The 26633-nt window shown below is 38.5% G+C and overlaps 3 protein-coding genes across 4 annotated transcripts in view; 2 read left to right on the top strand and 1 right to left on the bottom strand.

The window, feature by feature from the left end:
• Positions 1 to 999: 999 nt before the first annotated feature.
• On the top strand, positions 1000 to 10247 carry LOC103458653 (kelch-like protein 10). 2 transcript variants are annotated; one of them, XM_017302518.2, is made up of 5 exons: positions 1000 to 1256; positions 4625 to 5108; positions 6501 to 7103; positions 7900 to 8049; positions 9783 to 10247. In XM_017302518.2, the coding sequence occupies exons 1-5, from the start codon at positions 1105 to 1107 to the stop codon at positions 10164 to 10166; spliced, it is 1773 nt and encodes a 590-aa protein (XP_017158007.2). In that variant the 5' UTR covers positions 1000 to 1104; the 3' UTR covers positions 10167 to 10247. The 2 variants fall into 2 exon arrangements, with proteins under 2 accessions (XP_017158007.2, XP_008397845.1); XM_008399623.2 differs by lacking the exon at positions 1000 to 1256 and adding an exon at positions 4224 to 4315.
• Positions 10248 to 10793: 546 nt separating this feature from the next.
• Positions 10794 to 13414, top strand: adi1 (acireductone dioxygenase 1). Its single transcript, XM_008399627.2, has 4 exons — positions 10794 to 11042; positions 11199 to 11318; positions 12367 to 12546; positions 12892 to 13414. The coding sequence occupies exons 1-4, from the start codon at positions 10920 to 10922 to the stop codon at positions 13006 to 13008; spliced, it is 540 nt and encodes a 179-aa protein (XP_008397849.1). The 5' UTR covers positions 10794 to 10919; the 3' UTR covers positions 13009 to 13414.
• trappc12 (trafficking protein particle complex subunit 12) overlaps positions 13409 to 26633 on the bottom strand; it is a 29134-nt gene continuing 15909 nt past the window's right edge. Inside the window, exons 4-12 of the mRNA XM_008399625.2 lie at positions 24792 to 24905; positions 24282 to 24420; positions 20660 to 20772; positions 19853 to 19925; positions 18876 to 18949; positions 17525 to 17623; positions 16413 to 16516; positions 15577 to 15664; positions 13409 to 15391 (exon numbers count right to left, since the gene is read on the bottom strand). Of these exons, the coding sequence (XP_008397847.2) occupies positions 15149 to 15391; positions 15577 to 15664; positions 16413 to 16516; positions 17525 to 17623; positions 18876 to 18949; positions 19853 to 19925; positions 20660 to 20772; positions 24282 to 24420; positions 24792 to 24905 (1047 nt within the window). The 3' untranslated portion in view covers positions 13409 to 15148. The remainder of the gene's footprint in view (positions 15392 to 15576; positions 15665 to 16412; positions 16517 to 17524; positions 17624 to 18875; positions 18950 to 19852; positions 19926 to 20659; positions 20773 to 24281; positions 24421 to 24791; positions 24906 to 26633) is intronic.

The raw sequence follows: 26633 nt of genomic DNA, 5'->3' as shown, positions 1-26633 counted from the left end.
TGTCTTGGAGCGCCGCGTGCGAGTGAAAGGTGGGCAGGGGGGGGAGGGGAGAAACATAAACACGTAATAGTCACGTTATTGGTTGGATTTTTATCGGTGCGTTTTGCATCCACAGAAAACAAAGATGTTAACAAATAAACTGGACAGTACGCTGTACGTTTAGTGATATTTTCACAGTTGCGGTCTCGACCGGTCTTGAAATAAAATGCCGAGTCCTCAGCGCCCGAGACCGAGATAAGACCCGAGACCAAATGCGGTCGAGTCCGAGACGAGACCGAGACCATGAAAAAAATGGTCTCGAGACCGGTATCGAGACCAAGACCGATCTCGAGTGCTACAACACTGGTTCATGTTTCATCTTATGGCTTAGTAGATAAATAGTTTTAAGAATACTTGTCAATATGATTTGTTGGATCAAGAATAATCTCAGTTCTGTTTCAAAAATGACTAGTTGTCACTAAATAGTAATGTTTACTTGGCCTAACAACCAGTTTTTCTTCTGTGGTATCACTTGTACCAAAACCACACATATGTAACTCTGAACTGTGACTCTTGTGTGGCCCCTGTTGGTGTGGAGGGCTCCAAGCAGATGGAGGTTAAAATGTAACTCACCCCCCTGTGAAAGCATAACCCCAATCCAGAATTTTTAAAAAATATATTCCAGCAAAGCAGGCGGCACCAAGAGACACTCCTCTCATCTGGCATGGGGGTAAGTGGGACTCTGGTGAGGAAGAAATAATCACTGTTGCTTATAAACTTTTTAGCAATGTTTTATCAAAACACTCAACTTGAGACTTTTTTTGTGTTGTTGGAAACTTTCATGTTGACAACGCTCTGGAGCCCTGCTGTGTCCTGAAATACAATCAAATTTGATGTAATGAAATTAGCACATTTCTAGCAAGTGCCTACTGCAAGCTAAATAAGTTTTAAAAGTAAACAGTGGAATCAGCAGTTTCTGAGTCATTGTGATGTATGGAGCTACTGTTCTAAAGAGTCCATGATAACAAAGCAACATGCCCAGAATTCCACTCTACCTAAGCTGAGTGAGTGGAAGCAAAAACAAAGTCAGAGCAAACAAATAATTTTTTTTTTCCCAAAGTTAAAATGAATGAACAAGTCCAGACTGCAGAGAAGCCACGCAGCTTGAGTGACCAACTCCGCCTAGAGGGGAAATTAACTGACGCCGTAATCATAGCTGAGGGAGTGGAGTTTCCAGTTCACAAGATCATCCTCTGTAACTGCACCCCATATTTTTGGTGAGTTGGTCAAACTGGATTACTTTCTGTGTTTTTATAAACAGGCACTATATTTTGTTTTTAGTTGAGGATTTAAGGTGATAATCAGTAGTCATAATGAGTAAACTGAAAGGTATTGTTGAGGCATGTGTGAAAGGTGAAACAAAGTGAACAAAAGGCAGTTTTACAGGTATGAATGAGTGAATTAGCTAATATACTTTATTCATCCAAGAGGGAAAATCACATAACTTAATTTTAAAACAAGTCTTAAGAGTTTTGCGACTATCTCCTGTTTAGCATAAATGTTTTTCATAACTAAATACAATCACCACAATGCTATTTCCTTTGGATATTAGTTCATAAACTCGTTTTGACTTCAAATGCTTTACTCACATTCACATTAACTAGTAACCATTGACTGAAGCTCTAAAAACAAAACATTAAAACCACAAGCCTAGTATTTAATAGTGTTAAGTGAAAGCGGCACTAATTTAACAGCACATGAAGCGTTTCATCCAAGTCAGGCTGATGAGGCGTCACTTGACTGAACATATTTCTGTGATGCTAGATTTGAACAATTTGATATTAGTAGCAGGATGCTGGCATTGGAGAGAGAGAAAGACATTGGTATCATCGGAGAAAAACAAGAGGTTTGGTAAACAGCATTTTCAAGAAGTCCTGTAAAGTCCTGGGTTGTACAGTGCCCATAGTATTCAGCTTCCTGGTGAGGGTCAAATGGCCCAGTGGCGCAGATGTATGGCAGCCTCACTGTTAGCCAACGACCAATTGATTGTCGTTAGCTACCAGTTGATGGTTAGCTACCATAAGTTGGTAGCTAACGATATCAATTAGTCATTAGCTACCATCAATTGGTAGCTAATGACATCAATTGCTCGTTAGTTACCATCAATTGGTAGTTAGCCACCATCAGTTGGTAGCTAATGACATCAATTGGTCGTTAACTACCATTACATGGTAGCTACCATTAATTGGTCGTTAACCACATCTATTAGTTGATAGCTATCATCAATTAGTAGTTAGCTACTATCAATTGGTAGCTAATGACATCAATTGGTTGTTAGCTACCATCAGTTGGTAGTTAGCTACCATCAACTGGTAGCAAATGACATCAATTAGTAGTTAGCTATCATCAATTGGTTGTTAGCTACCATCAGTTGGTAGTTAGCTACCATCAATTGGTAGCTAATGACATCAATTGGTTGTTAGCTACCATCAGTTGGTAGTTAGCTACCATCAATTAGTAGCTGATGACTTCAATTGGTAATTAGCTATCAATTGATGTCATCAGCTAGCTAACTGGTAGCAGTTAGTTAGCTACCATAAATTGGTAGCTAATGACATAAATTGGTTGTTAGCTACCATCAGTTGGTAGTTAGCTGTCATCAATTGGTAGCTAATGACATCAATTGGTAGTTAGCTACCATCACTTGGTAGTTCGCTACCATCAATTAATAGTTAGCTATCATCAATTGGTTGTTAGCTACCATCAGTTGGTTGCTAACAACATCAATTCGTCATTAGCTACCAATTGATGGGAGCTAACAACCATCAATTGTGAGTACCTGAGTGAATGGATGAATGACTGAAGTATGTAGTACTTCATAAAGTGTTATACAAGTACTGAACATTTGGTGTTTAATCCTCCAGATGGCTCTTTATTTTTTTTTTACCTTCTACCTTTGAGAGCTTCCCAGGGTTTTCTGTAGAGAAGCATCCCCACAACATAATTCTGCCACTACCATGTTTCACAGTGGAAGTGATGTGTGGTTTTTGGTGTCCTCCAAACATAGCATCTTGTCTGATGGTCTGGTCAGAACAAAAGACTTTCTTCGACTTGGCCATTGAGTCTCCTTTATGCCTTTTGGCAAATTTTATGATATGAGCCTTGATATGAGTTTTCTTCAACAGTGGCTTTTTCATTCAACAGTTATAAGCAGAGTGTCTCCCATCTAAGCTGATAAACTCCTTAAGTGTTAGATGTGTCTTGCTAGCCTTTCTCACTAGTTTCCTTCTTGCACAGTCACTCAGTTTTTGAGAGGATGGCCCAATATGGACATACCATATTGCTTCCATTTCTTTATGATGGAACTAAATTGACTTATTTTCAATAATCTTTTCTGTGATTTGCTTGGAGTTTACTTTTGTCTTCATGTTTTAATGGAGGCCATGATTATTGAGTAATCATTGAACAAACGTCCAGAAACAAGTGTCTTTATGCTATGATCACCTGGGACACAGTCACAGCACTCAGGTGTTTTCAATTCCACTCACTGTGAGACAATTATCACCAAATGGTTGAACCTCTTTTGAATTAGGTCAGTCATTTTAAACTGAATTAATATTTATACAATAACATTTTATGTTACTTTTTAACTTGTCATTATTTTGTAGAAATCATTATTCACTTTGAAAGTGGGGTGGGGTTGTAACTGTTACAAAATTACAAAAAGGGAGTTAATATTTTTTAAAGCGACTGTACTTATGTCAGCATTTCATATGCAGAGTTAATTTATGTTCTTATATGTTTTTTCCTACTAGCAGTACATTTGAAAGTTGTTTGTTTTTGTGCAGATAAAAAAAAAATGGTGATACATTTCAGTTAGACACTCAGTCGAGCCACTGAGCCATGCGACGGCCACCAATAGTTTTAATCAACAAGATATTTACATGTATGAGTATTTGTAAATCCAGCTCTTTGTGAAAAGTGAAAAAGTTCAAGGATGATCATTATGATCATAATGCCATGATCATAACGGCTCCATTATCTATCTATAATGGAGCCGTTCAGCAGCTGAATGGCTCCTTCATGCTCACCCCGTTTCAGATCGATTCCCTGTCATAAACTTGGTTTATCAAACCTTTTTCTCTATACATTTTTAATACAAGTGGTCTTACAGTTAAACAGAGCTATATTGTTCCCAAAGTCTTAAAGTTTCTTTCTTTATTTTTTATGTCTCTTCAGACATACCTAACATGTTTCGACGTTCTACTTCCGTCTTCAACAAAACCTGTGACACCTGCTCTGACTAAGACAGAAGTAAAACGTCGAAACATGCCAGGTATGTCTGAAGAGACATAAAAAAATAACCCAGTGTCTAAAAGCAAAATACATTTTAAGACTTTTTCACATATAAACACAATTAGTTTCATCGATAGATTGTTACCATATTGCACTTAAGAGAAGATAATTACAATCTCAATAGCTCTATTTTATGTTTTCACTGCATACATTACAGTAAGTAAGAAGTAGATAAACTCTAATCAGATTTTAACACATTTTACACAAGTTATGGAGTGGAACACATGTATAATATTAAATAAAACATGGTTGTGTCTTAATGAAATTCCACAATGTGCTTCCTCCTCAGTGCTCTCTTCACACGATGGTCCAACGAAGACCAAAAGGTGTTTCACATACCAGGAATCTCATCTGCAATGATGCGGCTCATTCTCGACTATGCTTACACAAACTCTCTCACCGTCACTGAAGCTAATGTGCAAGAGCTTCTTCAAGCAGCAGATCAGCTGAATGTGCATGAGGTGGTGCGTGTCTGCTGCATGTTCCTCGAGCGTCTCATGAGGCCAGACAACTGCATCGGCATCTGGAGGTACGCGACAATCTGTGTGCACCCTGAGCTGCGTTGGAATGCCTTCGCCTACATCCTGCAACACTTTGAGGAGATTGCTTTGTGTGATGAGTTCCTGCAGCTCTCTGCAAACGAGCTAGCTGAGATCATAGAAAAAGATAACCTGAATGTGACAAAGGAAAATAAGGTGTATGAGGCCCTTTTGAGGTGGACTTCTCATGATCTTCCAGAGAGAGAGTCATACTTCCAACTTCTCATGACTAAGGTGTAGTCATTAGATTGAGTTTAAATATTCAACACATTCATTATTTCATTATTTCTTTGCCAATGTTATTCAGGCTGCACTATGAAAGCAGAGCAAAAAAACATTAATTAGGAAGTTTGCTGAGTTTATTGGAGTACATTTAACAGTACATTGCTTTTTCTTTTTTTTCTTTTTCTTTTTTTTACAGAAATTGACTATAGCAAGTTTTAGTAAATAATTTGAACTCAGAGTGTTTACATAACCTCCCCCAATGTGGGAAGGCAAAGTCTGAATAAAGCTCTTCAAGATAAACAGCTTGTTTTGATACTGCAAAAGAAAACAAATAATGTCAGTGAGAAAAAAAAAACAACAACACCCTAATGACAGGAAATATAATAATTTAACTAAATCAAACATTATTTGAAGATAATAATCTTTATATATTTTAAAAATCAACAACAATTAACTGGTATAATGATCAAAACAATGAATCACACATTTACCATGTAGAATTTGCAGGAAACTTGTTGGAACAAAAGTACGGTGTTTTATTTTTATTATATATCTAAAGGTGTAAAAAAGTAAATTTTAGTAAAACTTTTTTTTTGTTGGATTCCCATGATGTTTGTTACTTGTACATGTTTCAGTTGAAACTTTAAAAACTAACCTCTTAACAATTAGTATTGTTTTCTTCATACTGGTTTTGTTGTAAATCTATGATATTTGATAGTAAGACATTAAGAGTTTAAAATAATACATTTTCTATATTTAAACATACAGTTTACATTAAGAATACAAATAAATAAAAAGCGGACAACATAAAACAAATGCAATGGTAACAAATTTCTTTAACAGCATCACCAAGCAGCAGTCTTAGACATGGGCAATTTATTTTTACTTTGTAAGTACAGCGTAAATGTGCGACAAAAGTCAAATTAGCAAGCAACTTGATGGCACTTTGTGAAGCACGCTTCCCTTAGACAAGAACTGCTCTTTGCATTCGAGTGTGCTCTATTTAACATTATGGATTCACAGAACTTGAAGTCCATTTGAAATACAGAATCAAACAGTTTTTCACGTGCAACTGCAGAAACTACCACCATTGACACTGACATAGATTTTGACCATTTTCAGTTTCCTTGAAGTCATAAAAATGACAAAAATAGTTCAATTAACATAATACATTTTGTTATAAGGATGCCATTTAACTATGCCTAAAATTTATACATGTAAATTTAAATATGTATACATTTCCTTTTGAGGATTTCTTTGTAAAGGATCTGTAGTTTTTCACACACTGTGAATAACAGAAAAGAGTACTGAAAAACCTTTGGCGAACATGTTGCAACCGTTTATGAGATTTAAAAAAAAAAAATGCAGAGAAATACATTTTCTCCTGTTATCTCTGTCTAGATCCGACTGGCCCTGTTCAACATAGACTATTTCAAAGACAAGCTGCTGCCAAATGTGCTGGTGAAAAAACACTGTGTGGGCCTCTTGTCTGAAGCGATGGGAACCATGAGTCAAGTTTTATTATTTAGAACCCATTTGACCAGCAACTTCAATCGCCCTCGTCGACCTAACACTATCCTACTAGCCATCGGTGGGTGGAGTGGTGGAGATCCAACCAATGCCATTGAGGCATACGATGTTCGTTATGACCGCTGGACCAATGTTGGCAACAACCTTGAGCGGCCTTGTGCCTATCATGGTGCCGCCTTCCTCAACGGCTACGTCTATTGCATCGGAGGTTTCAACAGGGTGGAGCATTTCAACAGCGTTCGCAAGTTTGACCCCGTTGCATACACCTGGCATGAGGTGGCTCCCATGCACCACCGGCGCTGCTACGTGAGTGTGACTGTGCTGAATGGGTGTATTTACGCCATGGGAGGTTATAATGGACACGGGCGACTGAACACAGCAGAGTTCTATAAGCCGGAGACAAACCAGTGGAATTTGATTGCTCCCATGCACGAGCAAAGGAGCGATGCAAGCTGCACCACTCTTAACAATAAGGTGGGTCAACTGAGTTTGTGTGCTACTTTTTAAACTGCTGTGGTAATTGAAGGCCTGAAAACATAAATGGAACCAAAACTGTCAAGGAAATGTCAGAATTCAAATTGGATTGTTCAGCTGCTTAATTTAACTTAGCTACTGGTCATCTATTCCCTGAGAACGAAGCAAAATTGAAGAAAAAAAAAAAAAAAGCCCTTTTGGGAAAAAAATGCCATATTTGGCAGAAAATGTACACAGCGCCTCTCCCTAAGCAAACATATCCAAACGGAAAAATACTGTGGTGGCAGCATTATTCTATGGGGATGCTTTCCTTCAGCAGGTTAAAGAAAATATGATCAGAGTTGGTGGGAAGATGAATGGAGCTGAATATTTTACATACTTATACTTTGGCCAAGGCACTATAAAGGGGGCACCGTTTTTATGCTGTAAAGATGGAGTTAAAGTATTTTCTTTAGTTGAAAGCTGCAACGTTTCACTTGCCTCCTACAAGAGTTCCCTTCAAAAGATGATTTGATTGTTCTGCTGACAGTGAAGTGCTTGTAGCTGGTTTGTAAAGAGCTGAAGGAAAGCGAGACAGAACTCCTGGCACTCATGTCATTGCTATCTGACCAAGTATCCTTATGTCCAAAAAGTTATAATCAATTACTATCCTGTCATAAAAAAAAAGTAAAAAGCAAAAGCCCAACTTGTGACTTTTTTTTTATTTTATTTTTTTAAGAAATTTCACTACATACTTATATGATGTGCTTGATATAAACAGTTAAATCATTTAGGACTATTTTATTTATTTTTTTAGATTTATATTTGTGGGGGATTCAATGGAACAGAGTGCCTGCAGACAGCTGAATTTTACACCCCAGAGAACAACCAGTGGACACTGATTACCCCCATGAACAGCCGACGCAGTGGAATAGGAGTCATTGCTTATGCAGGTCATGTTTTTGCAGTAAGTACAGGAAACTGTGCGGAAGCACAGGTTAGATGTTGAAACCTCACTTATAATGTGTGGAGGCTTCCATCAATGTTTGTTTCTAATCTGATCAGACGCAGGGGGAGGGTGGGGGGGGGAGGGGGGTAAGTAAGTAAGTAAGTAAGTAAGTAAGTAAGTAAGTAAGTAAGTAAAACTTTACTTCTACGGTGCTTTTCAAGACAAAAATCAACAGACAGAATAGAAAAATACACAAAGTAAATTTGAACAACTGCTAGTACTTTAATTAACTAGTGGTGTGGTAACATTTGGTATTTACCACATGCATGAGACGTTGTCTTCTGGATCTAGTGTTTGGGTGAAATATTATGTCATTAAGTTCACAATTTAAAATTTACATAACACTACAAAAGTGTGTCAGGAAGTATCTGAAGTGAAACACAGGAGAGAATTTTATTTTGTAGTGTTGCTTTATCATGTTTTACATGCTGTGTGCAAAAACTTAAGGGGTCAAATTTGAACTTCCATTTTAGATTCTTCAAGTCTATGTCAATTAAATTGTACATGTATATGCAAAAACCTTTTAATCTATTGGACAAAAGGTAATTATAACATTATGTTAATATAATATATGTAATCAATTTTTTTTTTCAGCTGTAACTGAAATCTGAAATAAAAGAAAATAACTAAAATATTTCTTGCCTATGTTGTGCATTCCCTGGACTTTTTTTAAGTGTTTGTTTTTCTGACATTAGTTGTGTCCTTTGCAAATAAAACAACACCATGGCAACCCTGTAAAAAGTTTTAACAAGCCTTCATATAAAACTGATTTACACTCATTAAAATTTTAAGGACCAGCAGGAAATAAACACCCTGGTACAATCCAGCGTAGTAAATAGAGCCTAAGAATTTAAATGAAAGAAACAGGAGCAAAAGACAAACTAATATATAGATTTAGGAAGTTTAAAAAAATATAAAGTGAAAATAAATGGGTTAAAAAGGAGTCAGCAGTGAGTAGACCCAATTTTCTTGTTTATCGCTATAGAAACGTTTTTGAGGAACCGATGTCTGTTTATGTAAACCTAGATCTCAAAATGTTTATAGTGGGATTTGGATCAGGAAAACAGGTAGGATGGCTTAAAAAAGAGGGCATTCTACTGGAACAAGTAACTTTTCTGATGGATGTGGTAACGTGCCTGGTTGCCCTGTTAAAAAAGTGAACACTGAAAACACTGAGCCCCTCAGTCAAGAGGGACGATTACTGTATTACCTGCTTTGTCTGTATTATTCGTGGTGTGACGACCGTGCACAAACTGAAGCTCCATTGAAGGACAAAAGTCCCAGATCATAATTCATCCTCCTGTGGGATTACTGTATCGTGCCAGTAATCTTGGAAACATCACAATTTTTCAGACAAATGTTTTTCTTGACAAAGAATAAAACTCTGTCCAATCTCCCAATGTTATTTTGTTCTTCTTTCCTTGCTAAATGATGATGAATCCTTTTAAAGATATGTCGTTGAATTTATCGACGAAATCCAGACCTAAGCTAATGACAATGGCAAGGTAATTATTTGGGTTGAGTTGCTCATCTTAAAATCAAAACCTACTAAATTTAGAACTTTAGATTGTGTGTATTTTTGGTCTTAGTTGTTTTTTTTTTTAATGTTGTTACTTGTGTATCCTGGTGTTGAAGGAGGTACTAACTTTCTTGAATCCCATCAAACAGCACACTTTCCTTCTCTCTAACAGGTCGGTGGCTTTGATGGCAACAGGCGTCTGCGCACTGCTGAGGCCTACAACCCTGAGACTAATCTCTGGACGAACGTGGGCTCCATGATTACGACCCGCAGCAACTTTGGCATTGAAGTGGTTGAAGATAGGCTCTTTGTTGTTGGGGGCTTCAATGGCTATACCACTTGCTACAACGTTGAGTGTTACAACAACTTAACAGATATGTGGACTGAGGTCTGCGACATGGAAATCTTCCGTAGCGCCCTTAGCTGCTGCGTGATATCCGGACTCCCCAACATGGCCGATTACATGGTCTCTCGGGATGCTCTGCTGGAGGATGAGGAGGAGGGAGAAGAGGAAGAAGATGAGGAAGAGGAGGAGGAGATGGAAGCTGGACATTGATTCATCATTTCCAGTGCCATTAACTAAGACAGGCATAAATACATTACTCCATTAATAAACCACTCAGAGCATTAAACTACAGTTGTGTAGTATTGGTGATTTTTTTTACATAAATATTTGTATTTGTGTTAGTTTCAAAGGTCTAAAGGTTTAAAACAGGCCATTTTTTTACTCTGTGTTGTTAATTCATAACTGAGAAAGTATACCTTTTTATTTTGTGTACCATGTGGTTGTACTTGTAACATCTTAATCAGACTAAGTTCATAAATGCAATTGGGGTCAGAGGTTTACATAAACTGATGATATGAATGCCCTTAGTTTGTGGGGCTTTTATTTTGAACCCTGGCACACTGATTTCGCATGCTGCTTTATGTTCCGTCCCTTAAACATACGCTTCTACGCTTAGAACGTTTTGAGTAAAATTAAGATTAAATTGACCAAATGTCTGAAATACTACATTTTAATTATGTAGTGAATAATTTTTATTGCTCCTTCCTTACATCCGTTATCAGTTATGCAATTTAGACTTTTCAGATAAAATTGAACGCAGCATTTGTTCGCGTTGTGATTGGATCGCTCAAAGACAACTGGGCGGGACATCTCTCTGTGATTGGTTTAATCCGTGACAACAAAAGACGTACTGCGTCAGTCACGTGAGTTTCAGTCCTAAAAGCACATTTGTCAGATGTCAAGGATTTATCGCAGATCTCTTTCGTTTTTAATTGTTTGCGAGTGAAAACCGACGTGTTTAGTATGGGTTTAGAAGCCTGGTACATGGACGGCTCAGACGAGGACCAGAGGAAGCCCCATAGACTGAACCCGAATCAGTCCGTCTCCCTGGACGAGTTGAGGAAGCTCGGAGTTTTCCACTGGAAAGTAAATACACACATTCCTCAGCTGCTGCTCGACACCAATAGGCAGAAGTATATTCCTCATAGCCATGTAGCCACTTTAACTCTCACAGCGTCTTAATTACACAAATAAACCGTTCTGAACAGAACAGCTCTTCTTTTGCTTACTGTGTCCCTGCAGCTGAATGCTGATACCCATGAAACGGATCCAGAGCTGAAAAAGATCCGCAAAGAGCAAGGATACTCCTACATGGACATTATTACAATCGCAAGGGACAAACTACCCAACTATGAGGAAAAGGTAACTATTTTACTTCCACTTGTCTAAAAATATTTTGGAAGTTGTGCAATTTCTTGAGTACAACTTTTGAGTACTCCATCAGGATGGGCAATATGGAGATGTAATGATATTTGGTAGGATTTGTTGTAATTTGTTGTAAAAACATTGCAGTCGAAGTTCTGCAAACACAAGAAATCAACAGCTTATGGCAACACCAGTAAACTGCAGTTAATTGTATTTTTAAATTTCATATTTATTTATGCTCTTTCTTAATGCATGAGTTATGACCACATTCCAGATTTATTTTTCAATGTTTAATTAATCTTTACGGATACAAACAAATTGAAATGCTCTTTTTAAGCATGAGTGGACACACAAGTTGTTGAAATAAGTAGGTTACACATATTTAATGTTAAAATCCTTAAAAGCCTATCCAGAGATTGGGGTTTAAATAATATTTGACTCAAAACCTTTATGCCTTACATATGTTTTATGTCTATATGTTTTATATATTTGAAGTGGTATTTACTGTATTTGCTTCTGTTAAATGAAAAACAAAATAAAGGAATAAATATACATTATTTTCAGAAAAAAAATCTGAATATTAAATTGACCACATATTTAATGTCTTTCTAATATTATTCATTAATGGGGTAACAAGCGATCCAGCGTTCTTAGCTTAATATTTCTTCATGCTCCTGTCTCATCAATCCATAATCTCGACTTTTTTAATAATCCCAAACCCGCTGCTGAAAGTGGTACTTCAACAATGAAACATTCTGAAAAGACCTGTATCAGTATCTTCATGGAACCAAACAAAACAAGAAAAAAGAAATCAATAGAAACTGTAAAAAAATTCGACAGTATTGCTAAGGAACACACTCGCATATTGAAACAGATTATTTTAAAGCTTGCAGGTTTTCTATGTTCTTTAGTAATAAGTTTAGATGGGTGACAAACCCTCAGGTACATTACATTAGATTTCTGATATAGACATATGTAGGCAGCATCATTAGCAGCACTACTATTGTCTCAGGTACTAATTCTACTACTCTACCTTATACTTCAGCTGAAGATGTTCTATGAGGAGCATTTACATTTGGATGATGAGATCCGCTACATCCTGGACGGGCAGGCCTACTTTGATGTCCGGGACAAGGAGGACAGATGGATCCGAATCGCCATGAAAAAGGGAGACTTGATCACCCTGCCGGCCGGCATCTACCACCGCTTCACCCTGGATGAGACGGTACATCGAAGATTTAACACACCCGATAGTTCACTAATTTAGCAATTATACAAAGCGGGTAAAAGCATTAAATAAGTCAGAGATTTACTGAAAGAACTGAAGCTTGCAGTTTATAGAGGAGGTCTACAAAACCGTCAGGATTTGAAGAATGAGCCAAAACGACACCTGGAGGAGGCGTCTTGAAGCCATAGGCAACAGAAGCGTGTTTTTGACGATTTCCCTTAATCATTACACAGAACCTAATTAATGTGTGTGAACTGGATAGGTTGTTGAGTTTTGTTTATGCAGACGATGAACTGGGACGTCGGTCAGGTTTTTCTGAGTGTTTTTTTTTTTTTTCTGCAGAACTACACCAAAGCCATGCGGCTGTTTGTCGGGGAGCCGGTGTGGAAGGCCTACAACCGGCCGGCAGACGACTCTGACATCCGGCAGAAATACGTGGCCTCGCTGAAGGGATCCTGAACGGCTGCAGACTCCCTCCCAACTAATACGCTAAAATCACTTCCTTCAGTTTGACCTCAGCAGGTTCACAAGAAGACTGATGAGGAAAGACGTACACTGATCATTTGTGATGAAAGAGATCTTGAGGTGGAAGGCATCAGATTACTCCTTTGTGCTGTACTGTTTAAAAGGTTACATGGTGCTTTTTAAGAGCTCACTTATTAGTTTTTTTTAGATACTCATGCTTTTTATATTTTACCTGGGTTTGACGTGAAGAAGTTTGAAGTAATTTTACTAAAAGGTGCCTTCATTTGTAATAAAGCATGAGTCTAATTTCTAATTCCAAGCTCGGGAAATGAACAAAATGGTGTTCATGACAGGTCAATGTACATTTTTATTAAACTAGAAATGAATCTGCTGCTCATAATTTGTCTTTTATTCCATTTTTTATTAATTCCAGCATGTTACTGCGACACAATAGATTTATTCAGGATAAAATGGCTCTTTGTATACATAAATATGATAAACATAAAGATAACAGCAGAAGAAAAAGCAAAACAAATCAATAAGATAATCAAGACAACGCTTCAGATATGTACAACTTTGGATTTTGAATATTTTTACAGTTCTGTTCAGTGGGAATGAAACCGATGCAATCTGAGGGGCTTGTTAATTTTCACAGCAGGAGTGATGAAATCTAGTGGTAATCCAGTAGAAGTTGCATTAAAAAAGTTTAAGGAGTCTGAAGCTCAGGATAATGCCCAGGTCTGGTCTCACTGTGAGCCAGCAGCTCCTGTAGTGTAACAACACACGTCCTCCTGACTAAAAGTTTCTGAAAACTTCTCATATACATCATTATTTTTTAACTTTTTAATTTTTATTTTGAATTTCTCAGTTAAAGTATATTTACTGAGAGGAATGTTTTGGAAACGTGTTGTCTACTGATTTTAAAGAGCAGCCTATTGTGTCTTTTTGAATTAACTTCAGAAGATGGGGCTGTTTTCATGGTGCAATAATCTTTGAGCAGAGGGTCATGTGACAGCTTAAAGAGACGGGCCTAAAAAGAACCACATTCCAGCTGGGCAGAAAGAGAGAGAGAAAAAAATCACTGATGTGGATTAAGCATTATCCCAGATTTAGTTACAATTTTAACCTAACATTACTGCATCCAGGTAAGAATGAACCATCACAGAAACAACTTTTAGTTGATAAAACTGAGGGTTCTGTCTGATCAGTGTCTGGATGTAGGAAAGCTTCTTGCACACAGTTCCTAAGCAGTCTGGAAAACTGCTGAATTTTATTCAAGAGGCTTTTTAGGTTTGGGTGAGGAAAGAACATTAATATTACCAGACTCGTTCCTTATACTGTTCACTAAAAGTCTTTTCCTTCCACCTATTCAACCACACATTCATTCTTCCATCTTACCAGTATGTCGGCCCAGTCATCTATCATTATGCATTTTCATCCCTCTTTGTTTCATCTTTCTTGTATTTTTGTCCGTCCATCTGTCCACGTTTCATTTGTTTCCGTCTTCTGTTTAAACTTCTGCCTTAAGTTCAGACCAATTTAGAAATGTAAGTTTTTATTATTTCTATTTTTAAAACCCGTCTTAAAAAGAACTGAGGATTCGGAATATTTTGGGTTTGCATAAAGTCTGGAAATATGTGCAGGAAGCCTGTTTGCATAAGAGAAAAGTATGTAGAGACAAAAAAGAAAAGCCAAGTCTCTCATGACCCTCATGTAATGTTTTTGTCCTCCAGATTTCAAAGTGGTTTAAAAAAGCTCATGTGTTACATAGTTGGATTATTTTTCTTTAGCCTTGGAGCCAGACATCCACTCCCTCAGTATTTATGCAGAGCTGCAGCAAAAACAACACAACAAATAAGGACATTCACCACAAATTCTTTCAGTCTCAAAATGCTGTAAGTGTGAGGACTGTTTCTGGGTCGCTGCTCACATGGCAGGAGTGCTGGCTCACTTGAGTGCGATAAAAGTCGATCTCAAACGTCCCCTTTTAACATCTCTGAAACTGAACAGCAAGCATAGGTTTTACTGTCCCACAGGAGTACGGCTTAGTTCCTCTCTGAACACAGAGCTGTAGTACCCGTCGTTGTCGCGGGGCAGCAGCAGCACAGTTCTCTCCCAGTTGTCCTTCTTCCTCTCAGACCAGTTTGAGGCACTGCGCATTGAAGCTGTCTCCCTCCCGGCAGGCCACGGCGTCCAGCAGCGCCTGCTTCTTCTGCGTGCTGCGCGACGACTCCAGTTCATACATGGTGGTCAGGTTGAAGAGGACGCTCTCATGGAGGTACTGGGCGGGGTCCTGTTGAACCAGGCCCTCCAGCTGGCCCAAGGACTCCTTTAGCCGGCCCAAGTAGAGGAGACACACTGCAGCGTTGTTATTTGCCTGTAAAAACAAAAAACAAACAAGGAAAACAAAAACAAAAGGCCGTTCCATAGAAATTAGTTGGACATTTCAAAGATATTTGACATAATTGTTGCATTTTTCCCTGGGTAAAAAGACAGAAAATCCAACCACACTAATTAAAGCTTCTAATGCGTAGACTCTAATACTTGTATAGTTATACTTACAACTGGATTTTTTGGGTCAATTTTTAAAACTTCAAGGAAAGTTGCGTGTGCGTCAGCGTAATTATTCTGACTGAGGTAGACAAAGGCCCTAAAAAAACAGGTAGAAATATGTTACACTCAGGTATTGTACTCACAAATTTAGAAACAGGAAAGTCAATCGTTTTATTCATCCACTGCCCATGTCCACTTTGTTGCTGCACACTGCAGATCAGCTGGCTAAAAACAAACTAAAGACAGAGTCATCTATCTCTCTTTTACATGTAGTGCTGTTTTACAATTATGCTTCAGGGAAGCAATGATCTGCAGAACTTGATTCATTCATTTAACATGAAGGCACTTAGAGGATGTCATCTGTATATATATTTTTTAAATATGTCTAAAAACGATCGATTCTGTTTAATTTGCAACGTGATCCACACTGCCACCTGCTGGTCACACTGCACAGACTAGTTTTTTTCTCACTGTAATACAGAGAACGAATTAGTATTTTTACTTGAATATTTTAAAAACATTGCTTCAGATTATCTCTGTAGTTTGCCTCTGATGATATGAACCTTCCTCCTAATTAATTCAAAAACTGCAGCAAATCCACAACAGAACACCAAAATAAAGGGGGAAAAAAAACCCATTAATCTGTCGCAATCATCCAAAGTTCAGACCTTTTACTGAAGTAATCATTAACACATGCCGGTGTTATTTAATACGCTCCACCACCTCAGGCCAGAGAGCAGAGATGCTACCTTCTGTTTAGAAAATCAGGCACAAATTTGTGTATTCTGTTGCCAGATGAGCACAAATTTTACCCCATAGGTGCAAAACACTTGATCTGCATGTACCTGTTCATTAGGACGCATGTAGCGTGACTGAGGTTACTCCCTTTCGTCTCGTAGGCTTTCTCCACGTCTTGGAAGTATCTTTCTGCAGTTTTCACGTCTCCGATCTGGGAAATAAAGCAGCTGTACATTAACTGCTGATCTACGTCTTTGCTTGAAAAAAACCCCCTAAATTCTTAGAGCAGGAAAAAAAAAAACAGGAAAGGAAGAAAATCTGCAAGGAAGAAAAATCTTTGCAGGAAAAAAATATAACAAGATCTAAACACTGTTTTGGAACAGAAACCCATCCATTCTATAAGTTATTCAATCTGCTTCCAGCAGCAACTTCTTACATCTGTGACTTCCTCTCCTAACACACATGGAAGTAATGACTGGTGTTTTCAACAAACCACATTGTATAAAAATCCAAAAGAACATTTTTGCTAGAGTAGCTGCTACATCTAAATGTTTAGCGGTGTTTTATATGTACATAAAACGTCTGTTATATAAAAGACAAATGAAAGTTGCATCTGGAACAAAATGCTCTTTGTAACTTTACTCTCACAAATTTATGGTAATCACAATACCACTCAGCCTGGACTGCAATAAGTGTTTGCTAATTTTTCAAGTACCATGCATTCAAGCTCTCTATGCCTGTAATATATGTGGCGGCACTTGTTTAATGCACCACAAACATTAAAAAGGTGGCATTATGGTCAAGTCATTAATCAAGTACAACTAAGTTGCGTGACTGTAAAAAAAATAGCAGGGTCAACGTTTTTCAATAAAAACTTGTTGCTGAGAAAGAGCTCTTGTTTTCAGGGGTTTTTGTTTAGCATGAACCCAAAGCTGAAAGACACTAACAATTTAAAAATATATATTTATTGCATGTCAAAAGAAAAAATAATTCTCTAACATAACAAAATAGGTCAAACCATTCCTGCCTTTAAAAAGACCAAATATGAATTGCTGGTTTTTGCATTTGTACAACATTAATCAAAGCCTCTTTAACAGAAAATAAAGGGGGGTTTATTTTTGGTCTATTGGAGCATAAGGCATACTGTGCAAAGCTCGGATAATTAATTCTGTGTCCAGGGAGTCTTATAGTCCATTCGTCCATCTGGTGATGCACAGACCTGCAAGAAGATGCGTCCGATTCCGCTGAGCAGCTGCACTCTCTGCTGGGGTTCATACTGGATGATGGAGTGATAGGTCTCCACTGCCAGAACGTAGTCCTGAGAACAAATAGGTTCCAAGATTGCATTCAGTGAGTGGGAACAATGAGTGGAAAAGGAGTGAAACAAAAGATAAGGGTGGAGAGAGGTAAACAGAGCAGGGTTTGGAGAGAGCATAGTCAAACAGTTGGAGTATTAGCAGGACACTGTGACCCTCCACCCACGCTGACGATGTGCTGCGACGCATCGCTCACTTGGCGACTTGAAAGCTGAGCGACGCGCTGCAGAGAGGTCAGAGAGGGGTGTGTGTGGACGCGGTGTGTACCGAGCTGAGAGAGGGGGCACAGGAGGAGTGTACTGAACATGCATGTGCATATGAATGTACTGAAACTTTTGACTTTGCCTTTGAATTGAGTTTAATGTGGACAGGACCTTCATTTCTTTACATTTTGATTAAAAAAAAAAAAGAAGTAGAATTTACTTTACGAGGTTCTTGATCTAAAATGCTTCAGATTTCTGGAAGGTCCTTTAAATGCTATTTGCATATTTTGGCTATTTTTCACACATTTTCTTAACATTTCTTTGCACAGTTTTTTTGTATGTTTCACCCATCTCTGAGCCATGGGTCTTGCATAAAAAGCATTCTAAACTCAAGGGATAAATCCATATATCAACACATAGCAAAGTAGTAAAAAAAATAAATTTGATTTAAAAGATTCTGTTGGAATTACATTTGTCATTTGTTTAAAAAACTACTTCTACGTGATCATTATTACTTTTATTATAATTAATGTCTTCTTCTTCAGGAAGCCTGGGGAACTGATCAACAGGAAAACCTAGAAGGATTCTAACTGTTGTGAAATAAAGAAAAATAAGACAAAACTAAAAACTTACACAGCAATAAAAAAAAACCCTCATATAAATCTTAAAATGTAAAAAAAAAAAAAAAAAAAGAAAAGAAAAAAAAGCTGATTTTGTGTGGGTCTTTGTCATCTTTTGAAGGAGAAGTATGAAACACAATCCTAAAATGCAAAACTGGGATGCTGTGGATCAGAATCCAAGCCCGGAATGAAACTGCGCTGACTGTAATCTCATGTCTCAGCAGTAGATGGCACTGTGTTTCTCTCTACGGCCTGATGTGAACCCACACCTCCATCACCTCCCCCCTCTTTGCTCTCCGCTCGTTCTTTCTCTGACCAAGAATCCAATTAGTGGTCAGTCTGTGGGGATTTCACTGTGAATCCACCACCAGCCTGGCATCAGAGATCTCTGAGACTCACACCCACAGTGACACACAAACACACGCACCCACCTTCATCAGCAGCAGGCAGTTGGCCATGGAGTACATGACCCGACTGAGACGAGACCTCCACAGCTTTAGGGATGCTATAAACAGGAAAGAGAGACGGTGAAAAAGGGAGGGGTTCAATGACTTTCTATTTTCACTCCCATCGCTTTTTGGATATTCCTGAGATATCCTAGTTTTCTGAAAAGCCTCCGCGCTCTTCGCTCCTCCATCCCTCTCATTACAACCAGCTGTAACACCTGGGTTATTTTAAGGCGAGGTGCTGAGGAAGACACTGCGGCACATTTCCTCTTTGTCTGCTGTGGGAAGAGCCTGTTACTATTCATCACTGTGTTTGTGGGAGACGGAGCTGAGGGAAGAGCTAATCACTCAGTGGGGTTCTGATGTGTGAAGGCAAGGCCCTGCGTTATCGACTGTCTGTGTGGGTAGGAGAGAAAGAGGACACAGCCATTACGCTGCTTTTGTTAGGAGAAACCGGCTGAACCGAGGCGCCCTCACGGATACAGTCATACATGCGTCACCCAGCTAATTTTCCAGTATTTAGCTCAGCTGAAGCTATCGGTGGGCACATTTTCGAACTGATAAACACATGCCGAAGAAGTATTTAGAAGCTACATGGCCCCGATTCTAGGTCTGATTCAAGTTGCGTGGAGGCGGATCTGGGTAAATTTCCCTCGCACACTCCAGCGCAGATGTGAGTGGATTGGCAGGATCGATCCGTATTGATCCGAATGGCGTGAGGTGCTGTAGAGAACATTTAACATTCAGTGAGAGCAGCGGAGTTGTGAGGGGCTAAACACTTTTACTGCATAGGTGTGTGCTTGAGACTGGGTGGGTTGTATGTGTGGCTGAGGTATGCTGCAGTCCTGCGCCAGGTGTGCATCTGGATTAACTGTTCAGGCCCGTGACCTGACTTTCCTCCCACGATGCGATGCAGTCTGGGAACGCAGCCAGGTCGGATTCTCTGCGGTGTGTTTGCTTACCTTGCCTGTTCTCCTGTGCTAGGGTGATCATGCTGCCGTCCTCTGCCAAGCCTTTCTCCAGGTTTTCCAGTATCTGTGCAGGCAGGGGATTTAAATTAGAGCCTGCATTTTAAATAGCACAAGCATGTTAACAAATAAAATGAGTTCTCTGATTATATTTAGGGTTTTTTTTTAAATCAGGATTTCTGCAAGTCTCAACAAATTAAAACAAAATAGTTTTTAACACCATTACTGTTTACGTTTTATTTTCAACAATAATTATAAAGAATAAGCTACTAAACTGGAGCAAATCTGCTATTGCAAGTCTGCTATTGTTAAACACAATCTTTGAGAAAATGTCGTAATCTTAAAATCTTTAAGATAATCAAATTTTCATTTTAGAATTTCCAACAGCTTAGATGTTTATTTAATCACTCTGAAATGCTATACCACTATGCTACTTTTCTACATGATTGAATGAATGTCAATAAGCAAAATAGCAACTTGAAATCCATAAATGATTGTGTCAGATACTCCTTTTTTTTGTTGCAGAAATTATTATTTTTTTGCTTCTGTAAGAAAAAAAAAGTTTTTATATACATCATGTTTCTTATTTGTGTACTTGTTCAGACCTATTACATATTTTTCAAGACAAAGCGTGCATTCCAGATTAATATAAAATATCAACATTTTAGGGAAGTTTAGTGACTTCAAAAATTGTTAGGAGACTAAAAACTTCATCTTGAGGCTGAGAGCGTGCACGCGTGTGTGTGTGTGTGTGTGTGTGTGTGTGTGTGTGTGTGTGTGTGTGTGTGCGCGTGCACTAACAGCAAGGCAGACAGTTTTGAGGTTGTGCAGGCGGTCCAGAGCCTCCTGGGGTTTGGACAGGTACTGGGGAAGCTCGGCGTGCAGCAGCCGCATGGAGAAAGGCACCATTGAGCCTGGATGAAAAACAACAACAAAAAAAAAAGGGTGGAGATGGGTGGAGGGAAGACAGGAATGGGAGGGAGAGAATGCGCGAGGAAGAAGGGACAATATGGAACGGGGTGGGATGGGAACGAAGCAGGAGAGTGAAGACAGAAAGATGAGAATATAAAGCCATCCACCCACACACAGACTGTACACAGCCCTGGAGGCAGGAACCTACAGATGGCACCGAGCTACGTATGGCTGCTTATTAAAGCCTCTCATCTCTCCATCTCTGTGTGCCGCACAGCTCCATCACTCATCTCCCTGCCTCATCCCTCTGCCTGCCTCTACATCATTCACACTCTTACACACAAACACACACACACACACACACACACACACACACACACACACACACACACACACACACACACACACACACACACACACACACACACACACACACACGCGCGCGCACGCACGCAGACAGACAGACAGACAGACAGACACACACACCCCTGAGCAAAAGCCTGTGTTCAGGTGAGTCCCCAGGCTTTGATCAGGGTCTCTTTGATACTGTCATCTGATCTGAAACTCTGCGAGCTACTCCATCTTTGGCTGCTGCTTCTGCCAGTGTGTATCTCAATTTCTATCTATATTCTCTATCCGCTGGTGTTCGCCATCTAAAAATGGAGGGCATGATACACTCTTGTTTTCCCCCATAACACATACCGTCTGCGATTCTGTCCTGTTATACACAGTTTTATCTTCTGAAGTGATTCATTACTCAGTCTTTTTGGGCTTTAGTAGTTGGAATCAGATTAAAATTTCATTTTTACTTTGCGGCCAGAACTTTTGTTAGTTAGAATTTGGTGGTTTTTGAAAGTTTCTTTGGCACTATGGATAGTTATTTCATTAAAATAAAAGGATCTAGGCATGCTTTTTTTGTGAATGAATAGCTGCTGTAACTGGAACACGTCTTAACTCTGTAGTCCTCATAACACCAGGGGTCCCGTCTTTTCAACACTTACGAGCAGCTCACTGTGGTTGTTGCTTATTATGTGCTTGCCGATTCTTTGCACAGCTAAAGAAACAGGTTGGCAGACTCTCCCATCAACCTTCCTTACTGAAACCACATTACTGCATTGGAAAAAGTTCTAGTTTTAGACTCAGTCACACAGCTTTCTATGGAGGCTAGACACTCAGAATCAGAACATTTTTTGTTGCAATTCTGTACAATGACAATAAAGTCTGATTCTGATGGTTAGGTTGACAGAAAGACAACAGGTTACAAACTTTTCTATAAGAAATAATTTTGGTCCTTTAGATTCTTCAGCATTTTGTACTTATGGAGTCTTCTCATTCTAGGCTTTAGAAGACATGGAAAAGAACATGGAAAATTTCATATCAACCATATGTCAACAATTCCCCATCTAAATTACGATTTGTTCCTAACTTTCTAGAGTACTAAACGGTGGTTGTTTTTCCTAACCAAAGAAAATATCGGCGGACCACCGTATCCTGCTTGAAGATTAGCAGCTTTGCTTTTATCAATGTTGATTTTTTTCTGTAGTTAGTGAGCACTGGCATGTGTAAACCAAAATATCTTTATTTCTACCAACAATAATATTTGATTGCTACTATAAAAATGCATAAAAGTTCCTGCAAACAGTTCTGTACCGATTATTGACAGTAAAGACATTTGTATGCTCAGGCATCAACATAATGTCATCTTGCAGTGTAGAAATGTGATTCCTATGCTAAAAATGACCTCATTATATTGACTGAGGGTAATCACAGATCGTTTTAACATGTAAACTGCCTTGTAACTGTTGATTAATAAATATAGTAGTAACTAATGTGGTCCACCTGTCATTTTTACTTTGCGGCCAAAATTTGATTCAGTTTCTTCCAAATTTTTTTTACATGTGTTAAAGATGTGAGAGAGGAACCAGAAGATGTTTTCCAAAGCATGTGAAAGGCAGAAAGACAGCAGAAAAACAATAGAACGATGATGTGAAGTTTTGGATAATATTTTTTTTGTGCCACTTCGCAGTGTCATCAACAGTTAAAATTCTGTTCATTCAATTTCTGAGTGCAATGATTGTTAACAAAAACACAACACCAAGGGAAAAAAAAGCTTCTTTTTAGAAACGTTAGCATGGCAAAGGTAATTTTGTCTCTGCTTGCTGGTTTTAACATATTTGAAAAAAAACAAAACAAAAAAAACAAACAAACATTGTACACAAAATCATTTGGGTGAGTCAAAATGACTGGTAACGATGATCTATTTCAAAGAACTAAGATTTTTTTATTTGTGAAATAAAAGCACAAGGGCTTTGAGTAAACCAAGGGAGCAGGACTTAGAGGAGTAAAGAATGTCTGAGTATATTGGGAACAACATGAAACTGCCACTGCGGACGTTACACGTTGGGCTTTTGCTAGTTTATTTAAGAGTGATTGTTGATCACATCAGTCAGTCGTCTTTTTTAAGGCCTTTTCTCTGCCTACATCTCCCAAAATGCTATGTGGTTCTGGATCGGAGTTTAGTGAAATTCTACATTCTATTGGACATATTTTCTATTAATATTGATCACAAGTCTATTGCGACAGATATCGTTATTGTTTTATTGCCCACCCCTACCTAAGCGCTTCCACTGAAAGAGCGAAGTTACCACTGTCTCCAAGTTTTCACTTTATAAACAAAATAATAACAAACAAACATCGACCTTTTTTTTTTATTTGAGTGCTTGATCGATCTCAATCCTTTAGAAGAGAGATACATGGGGCAGTCATGTCTCAAGGCATACACAGAAAGTGATCACGGGTAATAGATATTCGATGCAAGAGCCGGAGTAAAGACATGTTCGAATTCTGATGCCAGGCAACAACTCACGCCAGTTTGTCTCTGAACACCTAGTAGGGCATAAAGCGTTTAATATTGAGCAATGGAAAGTCAATCGGTGCTCTCTTTAGAAGGCTGTGCAGTGTATCTTCAAATGTTGTGTATGTGCAGCTGTGTCTCTACTGCTGCCTTCACTGTGGTAGCCCGAGGGGCGAAGCAGATCCAAAGTAATGGGAATACATTAGAGAGCAATTCATGCAGAGGAAAAAAGAGGAAAAACAAAACCAAAGAACTGCTGGAGACAAGTAGAGCTGTTGGAGCTTCTCAATGATACAGTCTAATATCAAGCTTGTGGCAGAACTTTTCTTTGAATATTTAATAGGACAGTGGTGGTGTGCTTGCGTTTCCAAAGAACTTGGTTAAAATGCAGAATCTTGCATGAGAGTATGCTTTTCGGTTTTTCAGAGCTCTTATTAAAAATACTATTAAACTTCAAGTTCTCTGTAAGCAATTTTCATGGTAAGGCTTTTGGACGAATAAAATAGAAAAGTAATTTTGAAAAAATAAATAAATAAATCATGGTTGTTCGGCTGAGGAGTACTTAACTTTGAGTGTCTGACCTGTGTGGTTAAAACCAAAAGTACTTTCAACGTAGAATGTTAATGCCAGAAAATAATGTGGTGAATATGCTCGTACCTCTCCTCCCAGGGTAAACAGTTGGATAGTACTCATAGTACAGATCTGGTTGGTCCAGGTTCCCAAAGGGTTCAATCTCCAGTTCAGCATTTTGGAAAAGGTTCAACTTGGTGAGAAGAGACAGCCGCACAAACCAGAGCTGGAAACACACACATGAAACAAATTTATCAAACGAATGTGATTTAATAGATAAAATAACTCTTTAATCTAAAGCAATGTTTTTATCTTTTCAGTTGAGATTAATCATTATACACTTCATTCTGAGCAGTCCCACTTAAGCATCATCTGTAATAAAATGCAATTCAACATTTGCAGACGTACATCAGAAGAAGAAATGGAACATTAACAGTACTAATGCTAAATACTAAGTTTTATTTGCGTTTTATTTGCGGCTAAAGACTAATTCGATTGCAGTGACTTAGAAGACTTTTTCTATAATTTCTGCTACCAACAGAAACAGCGATCGATGGGTACAAACAGAGGAATGGATGAATGAAGAGAAGTCACTACCTGCAGTGAGTCAGTGGTGTGAGAGGTTGACTGGCTGGCCTTTCCGTATCCCTGACCGTGAGCTGTCAACAACCGTCCTGTCAGATCCACAGCAGCCCGCCAGTTCTTAGTGCTCTGTGGGGGAGAAGAGTTGAACATGTCAGGGGAGAGCGCCACACTGATTGACTGACTCTACTATGAATCATGCATTTTGTCTGAAGCAACATTTCTGCTTTCCTCTAATGACAGCTCTGTAGTTCAATAATTCTGCATTGCAAACTGATCTTTTTTCAGGCTCTTTCTCTCATTCACACATGCATTTGCAAAGTTCTAGAAATATGAATCCAGAATGGAAAACCAAACTTCAATCCTTGTTTCTACTGCTTATTTGTTATGGAAAAAAGACCAGCGGGAGCTTCAGAGCTTTTAGATGTTGAAATATTAGACAAATAGAGGAAAACATCTCCTATGGAACGAGTAGCAATACAGTAGAGATGGGAAACAAATTGGACTTTTAGCTTAAAGTCATCCTGGAGTTCTTTAGCTAAAACTAATTATACACCTGAAAGTTGGAGGTTTATTACAATATGTGGGTTTGTGTCTGTATGAATAAAGAAAATCATGTTGATCGTATTAAAGAAAGAGCAAAAACAGCATGATGAATCCAATTTTAATCAAAAACGAGAAAAAAGTGGAGCTCAATTCTTACAGCGTTTTTTTTTTCCTCTTGAAAATGGATTCGGCTTAATGTTTTACCCCTTTGGACTAGTCAATAGTCCAAAAATATACTTATCATATGGTGGTTTTAAGAAAAGGTGTCTTAATCAATCAAATATTCAGAAATAAACATAGGAAACACTGAAGGAAGGAAGACAGCAAGAGATGTAAACATTTACTGGATAGCCACTTTTTTTTTTTCAAAAGTGCTCTTTTTTCCCCGCCACATTTGTCCTAATATTTTTGTTTCTCAAAAAATATTATGAACTTGGAGTTCTGATCTATTTATATTCTCATATAAGTTTGTTTGGTGATGTCATTCCAGCTAAAAACTGCTGTCTCTTTGTGTCTAGATCAAAGATCAAAATTAATTACAAAGCTTAAAATATCCTAAGTTGTATCCTGTGATGAAGATGGTAATCATGGTACTAATAAAAATGTACCATTTTCCCACTTCCTCTCACTTTCATCGCGTTCCAATTTTATTTACGCTTCTTTATCCAGTCCTTTCCAAAGATAACCCAAAGTACCTGGGTTACTTTCAGACACTTGGTCTGAAATTTTTATTTCATTATTCCACACCAAGAATTATTAAATAAAGCAAACTGAAAAATGAACATCAAAATAATCTTCAAAGTTCTATTTATTTTTTGTGGAACAGATGCAGCAAGCTATAGAGGAGCGCAACAGTATTCATCTCCATATAAATTTCTTGTTTTTACTGTTTTTTTGCATCAAGAGCAGATCATCACAATAACCACATGTGCTGATAGGAATAGACTTACGGGGATTCGCTGATGTTTGAGGATGTACTCGTGTAGATATATGCTAACGTCAATGATAATATCACTATATCTAAGCCTGATATATAGAATACACAGCAAATTAAACAACGGCTGCGTTTTCACGTGCTGATTTACAAGCCATAAGAGCGCGCTAAAACCCAGAGAAGGAGTGAATATGCATACGAACACACACAGACCCAGATATTAGCAGCATCTGCTTCCACAGGAGGTGGTACAATAGAGAGAAGGGGAAAGAGGAGGCGGAGGTGTGAGAGTCACCCCACCCCATCAGCACACATGACAAGGTCGGCTTGCCGATTGGGTCCTAAGTGCCGCGCCATTCATCACAGCCAGAGAGCTA

This window comes from Poecilia reticulata, chromosome 22 (genome assembly GCF_904066995.2).
Source record: "Poecilia reticulata chromosome 22, P_reticulata-male-v2, whole genome shotgun sequence".
In the NCBI taxonomy this organism is placed as follows: domain Eukaryota; kingdom Metazoa; phylum Chordata; class Actinopteri; order Cyprinodontiformes; family Poeciliidae; genus Poecilia; species Poecilia reticulata.
Note: the sequence above shows the minus strand (reverse complement) of the source record. Positions and strands in the feature narration are given on the sequence as shown.